The sequence below is a fragment of the Antennarius striatus genome, chromosome 4 (assembly GCF_040054535.1).
Source record: "Antennarius striatus isolate MH-2024 chromosome 4, ASM4005453v1, whole genome shotgun sequence".
Taxonomy (NCBI): Eukaryota; Metazoa; Chordata; class Actinopteri; order Lophiiformes; family Antennariidae; genus Antennarius; species Antennarius striatus.
Genome location: NC_090779.1, coordinates 13,482,501 through 13,488,381, shown reverse-complemented (window position 1 = coordinate 13,488,381; position 5,881 = coordinate 13,482,501). Strand labels below are relative to the sequence as shown.

Genomic DNA, 5,881 nt, shown 5'->3' with positions numbered 1-5,881 from the left:
ATCTGTTGTCTCCAGTCTGCTCCCGGTGTCAGTTTGTGGTCGGCTGATGCCCCCCCCAGCTGTTGATCAGCCTGTCCGCTCCTCAGCGTTCATGGAAGTGAGGAAGTGTTCATAAGTGAGGGTTTGTGTTCTTAAAGTGTGTCCTGGTGCCTCTTCAGATGTACGATGGTGAATTTTGACAGGATTGACGTCCGTGTGTGTGTTTGTATGTACTGTATAGTGTCTCCTCCAACAGCATCTCTCTATTGATTCAGCAGTGACAGACAGTGGGGGTGGGGGGGGGGTATGGATGGCTCTTCGAGACCAACACCATCAATCTTATCACCGGCACACTTCCTGGCCTCTCACGGAGAAGAGGGAACAGAGACGTTTGAGAGAAGAGAGGAAATAGAATGAAAGGTGATAAGAAATGGAGAAACAGAAGGGGTGTAGAAACAGGAAGTAGTGTGTGTGATGAGAGAGACAGACCCACGTCTGCCCACACTCTCACACCTAAACGTTTCTGCGCTCGCCGTCACACCGTATGGCTGCAGCACCATATGTGAGAGAAAAGGAAGTGAAAGAGAGAAATGTGGGGCTACTGTGAGGTGATGGAGCCCCCGTCAGAGCGACCCACATCCCTCTAGACAGACATCGAGAGCAGCAGAGCTCTGACTTTATAACCCCAAAGAGCAGGACGCCATGCAACCACCTCCGATAATCGCTCCTAATGACCCATCATTGCCCGGTGATGCAGCTTTGCTTGATGTGTGTGTGTGTGTGTGTGTGTGTGTGTGTGTGTGTGTGTGTGTGTGTGTGTGTGTGTGTGTGTGTGTGTGTGTGTGTGTGTGTGTGTGTGGGCAGTGGTTTCAACCTCCAGCTCTGACATGGCCGTGATAGAATTGGGTCTCAGCGACAATCGAAGGGACGTCAGCTCTCCCCAAGTGATGGAGAGCTTGGCTAATGTGATGTGTCAGACATATGAGGACCGTCTAATCAATGGGAGCACGTTACCAGTGGAGGGGCTATATTTGTGTGTGCGTGTGTGTGTGACACAGTGGTGCTGGTCACATCACAGCCGGCTGGAGTGTATCTGCAATCCAAAGCAGGCGCATATGAGAATGTTGATTTTTAGAACTGGAGGCTAAAAAGGAGGAGAGGAGGAAGGAGAGAAGAAAAGATCTGAATAAAGCAGATGCTTATGGGCAGGTTTTAAACCCCCCCCCGCCTCCTTGCTGCACACACACACACACACACACACGCACACACACACGCACACACACACACACACACACTCCTCTACACTGCCTTCCTCTCTCTCCCATGATGAATCAGCTGTCACTCAGGCACAAGTCCAATCTACTGATAATGAGAACTGCATCAACACCCTCTCGCCTCTCTTCCTCCCTCTTCTCTCCATCTCTTTTTACTCACACACACACACACACACACACATGCATACACACACAAACACATACAAACACACACCAACTAAATCATTCCTCCTCATCCACGCAGATGTGTGCGTTCTACACTCACATAAACTCATTCGTCTCTCCTTCACTCATCCGTCCTCCTTTCTTTCTTTCGTCCTTACTCCCTCTCCCTCTTTCCTCTCCTTTCTTCCCTCCCTCCTCCTTCTTCCCTCCCTCCTCCTTCCCTCCCTCCTCCTTCCCTCCCTCCTCCTTCCCTCCCTCCTCCTCTCCTCTCTGCTCACTGAGCTGATCAGTCAGTGGAGGGACTGAGGCAAAGCAGGGAGGATAGAGCCAGAAAAGAGAACAGAGACACAGAAAGAGAGATCATTATACAGAAAACGAGCAAGAGGCCGCTGAATGAATAACAAGGAAGGGATTACAAAGCAAAGGACTGAAAAAACGCCGGCTGAAGATCCCCATCTCTCTCTCTCTTTCTCTACTCTGCCTTTCTTTGAATCCCTCCCTCCTCTGTCTGTCCTTCCTGTCACCCAGCTCCCAGAGGTTCTCCCACCCAGGCAATCTCCTCAGTAAACGATGGCATGAGTAGACTCTCACCCATACTCAGCTTGTGGAGCATTTTCCTCACCTGCTTTCCTCCTCTCCTTCTGTCACTTTCTCTCTATCTCTTCCTTCTTTCTGTTTTTCTTCTGATCCCCCACTTCTGTGGCACACCATCCAGGGGGGGGATAGAGGAGCGGAGGAGCTGACCTCTTCCTGTCCACCTCCTCCCAGCGGCAGAGCCCAGAGGGAGCCAGACCCAGGAGTCATCTGATGCCTTTCCCCAGCAGCGAGCTCCTTAACCCGACCGACAGCAGCCTGACCCCCACCCCACCCCACCCCCGCCTGCCCATCACTGCCTCCAGAACCCAGACTCATGTTCCACTCCGCTAGTGAGTTAGAGGGGAAGGGATCCAGGACCATGTTTGGATTGAAGACTTCACACTTCTACCTCCCAGGTCAGGCCGGTTTCATTGTTACTCTCTGTGTGCTGGTATTTCATTCATTCATTCATTCATTCATTCATTCATTCATTCATTCATTCATTCATTCATTCAACACACAAGTAATAGCTTCAGAGATGTCAAGTTGATTTCTTGGTCTTTGCAGAAATACAGAAACAGGCAGGGATTTTGCCGACATTGTTGAATGATAATAGTAAAAAGTCATTTTATATTAGACCAGATATTTCAGTGTTTTCCACAGAGCTGATCCAGATACTTACCTTTAGTTGTGTGTTTTCCATTTGTGGCTCAAGTTACAGTCCACTACGATACCTCACAGACTACAGCATCCGCTGCACTCGTCTTTTTTGTTGTTTTTCAGTTCATGTGGATTTCTCTCGGAGTTGTTGTTGTGTTTGTGATATGAATCTTACGAGTTCAGCTGAATAAGTTGAGCTTGCACCAACTTAAAAGCAAAGTAAGGAACTTACTACAGTTCCTCATAAATATTCTGCAGCTTTATTAAGTATTATTAATGGTTTAAGTAATTGCATGTTTGTATTATTTTCAAAAATCTTAATTCAATTTTCAAACGACTAATGTGAATATTTTGGGGTATTTGAATATATTTGAGTGAATTGTCTGAACTTTGGGGCACATTTTATGCACCAAACAAACAATTTATTGATCAAGCCAACGGTTTTTTTTAAATTAATAACTTAAAAGGCTGTGCCAATTAAAAATGATATAATATTTGTCCTGAAGGTGAGTCTGTCACTGTGTGTTTTACCTCTCCTGGTCCCGGGGGCTTTTACAGATTATAATTAGTCAACAACCGGGACGCCTGATGTTTGTGGTGTTTCAACTAATGTTAGCCTGGTGATCAGTGTGAAGCTACCTGAGAAACGTGCTTAAACACACCTGGTGGCAAAATGAGAGAAAAACGTGAAAAAAAAGACACGAGGAGGAGGGATAGATCAAGGCAGGGTGAAGGAGAGAATTAAAATGACAAGGAGTTGAGGAGGAGAGGAAAGTGTGTAAGGCAGCATTTTGGTCATGGGAAACCATGTGAATGTTAATGTCAGAAACAGAACACTTCCTGCATGAAGACAGACCATCCTGACGCGTTCCCTCGACCCCTGAGTTTGATCTCTGACCTTTCAGTTGTTTGGGCCAGACTGTAGTCAATGATTAAAGACCCTGGTGGGGCAAAAGGTGGAAGGTGGGGGAGGGAGGAGTGATGACAGACAGACAAGTAGAGAGGGAAAGGAGGGAATGATGGGGGAATTAAAGGACCTGGGGCAGATTAAACAATGTTCTGTGCCTTCATGCTGGTTTTTGAATTATACATCTGCTTTCAAAGATGATTGAATTGGTTTGATTAGGTGGTGATCACTGCTTGTATGTTTGTGTAAAGCATGTGTGTGTGTGTGTGTGTGTGTGTGTGTGTGTGTGTGTGTGTGTGTTTTCTATGTGCACGTGTATGTCAACGAGAAAGGAAGAAGAAAATCTCTCCAGGAAGCAACACCCCCACTTCACTTTCACTTTCATCATTCTATTCAGTTTGCAACGTCTCTTATTATCTGTGAGGTGTGTGTGTGTTTTAAGGGCTGTGTGCAAACTTCACTGTGTTGATGTGTGTCAGTGCTGTTCAAGTGTGTGTGTGTGTGTGCGTGTGTGTGTCACATCATTCACACACTGGAAGATGCCCCAGCCCCCCTCCTGGTCCTGGCTGTCGTTGCTGTGGAGACGGTGTCAGCCACACACTCAGTCCTCAGTGATCATTTGGCAATATATTGGGTGCAGGGTAATGGATTTGTGTGTTCGTGTGTGTGTGCGTGTGCGTGTGCGTGTGTGTGTTCGTGTGTGTGTGTGTGTGTGTGTGTGTGTGTGTGTGTGTGTGTGTGTGTGTGTGTGTGTGAGATGTAGAGTGATTACTGTGTGATTAGTCAGGGTAGAAGGAATGGAGAAGAGTGAGGATGAGACAGGAATGGAGATTAGTGACTACAATAGTAAATCATCTTAATGATACATGTTATCTTTCATAAAAATCTGTCAGAAAACCGTCAACAGGAAAAGAAGGACAAAAACATTTGAGACATGACAGAAGAAGGTGTGTGTGTGTGTGTGTGTGTGTGTGTGTGTGTGTGTGTGTGTGTGTGTGTGTGTGTGTGTGTGTGTGTGTGTGTGTGTGTGTGTGTGTGCGTGTGTGTGTGTGTACCTTAACATGTACGTGTATTTACCAACAGTACACCCTGACCTTAGTATGGTATCACCAGAAAATGACTGGCATTTTGCAGTCTCCCCTCTGCAGACCCCCTGGTGATACAGACGCCCACATTAATTTTCCTGTCTCCCCTTAGTAACTTCTCAGATGATTATGATTACAATGCTTTTTCAAAAACGGTATGGTCTGGAATCACATCTTATTTCCAGGAGAAGTTGTGCCAATGCTGCAGGGATTTTTTGCAAACCATCAAAAAATGGAAACAAGACCACCTCTTGCTGTCCTCAAACAATAAGGCTGGAAACATTCTATATGTTTCTTATTGCCAACAAATCCCATGAAAATACTAAACCCATACTTTATTAGTCTGCTTCTCAATACTGTCCTTCCCTAATGCTGTCTGTGGCCCTCGGTCCAAAACTCATACTTGCTGTGATAGAAGTAAAAAAGTTCAAGAGCAATTTTATCTGTGAATAAATACGTGTTTGCTTTCCTGGAGAGTCTTTACAGCAAAAGAATGATGCTTTTATGACTCACTAGAATAACATACAATATTTATCATAATGTAGGAATGCTCATGAAACCCCTGAGCAGTAGTTTCTTTACATAAAGGAAGAAGCTATTTCATTTTTTAATACAATGGCCAGAGGGAGTCAGGAGGATCAGTGTAGGGTTGGCTTTATTCTTTAGACAGGTTTTTTTGTCAGTAAAGAAAATAAACAAATTATTATATTTATCTTTGAATGGTTTATTATAATTCCTCTCCAGTTCTCACAATGTCACAAGGTCAAAGTCAAATATATGCATGAAGATAGAGACTCTGTGACATGTTTGCTTCCATTCGTGTGTGTGTGTGTGTGTGTGTGTGTGTGTGTGTGTGTGTGTGTGTGTGTGTGTGTGTGTGTGTGTGTGTGTGTGTGTGTGTGTGTGTGTGTGTGTGCAGTCACACACACATTATCAAAGCCCGGTCAATAAGGTGAGAAAGCTGTGTTGTTGATGTGTGTATTAGCCTGCCATATTTATTGGCTGCTGTGGTATTTTCGGGGGTTGGGTAGCTCTGTTCGACTTGACCTCTGCATCGATTTCTATAATACGTGTTAGAGCTACAAGGACACTGTGGCTTGTGATTTATGGCAGATGTCACATGAACATGCGCACACACTCACTTTTCAGTCAGCCCCAGGCTGCCGTAGTGTGAGCGTGACATTTGATAACAGCAGGACGACATGCACAAACAAATACTAATTTTTCAAACTGTG

At 45.4% G+C, this 5,881-nt stretch overlaps 1 protein-coding gene across 2 annotated transcripts in view; it reads left to right on the top strand.

The window, feature by feature from the left end:
* The first annotated feature begins 1,764 nt into the window (after positions 1-1,764).
* The window catches only part of LOC137594220 (genetic suppressor element 1-like), a 39,298-nt gene continuing 35,181 nt past the window's right edge, over positions 1,765-5,881 (top strand). For both annotated transcript variants that reach the window (XM_068313561.1, XM_068313560.1), the window contains exon 1: positions 1,765-2,410. In XM_068313561.1, the coding sequence (XP_068169662.1) occupies positions 2,329-2,410 (82 nt within the window). In that variant the 5' untranslated portion in view covers positions 1,765-2,328. The remainder of the gene's footprint in view (positions 2,411-5,881) is intronic.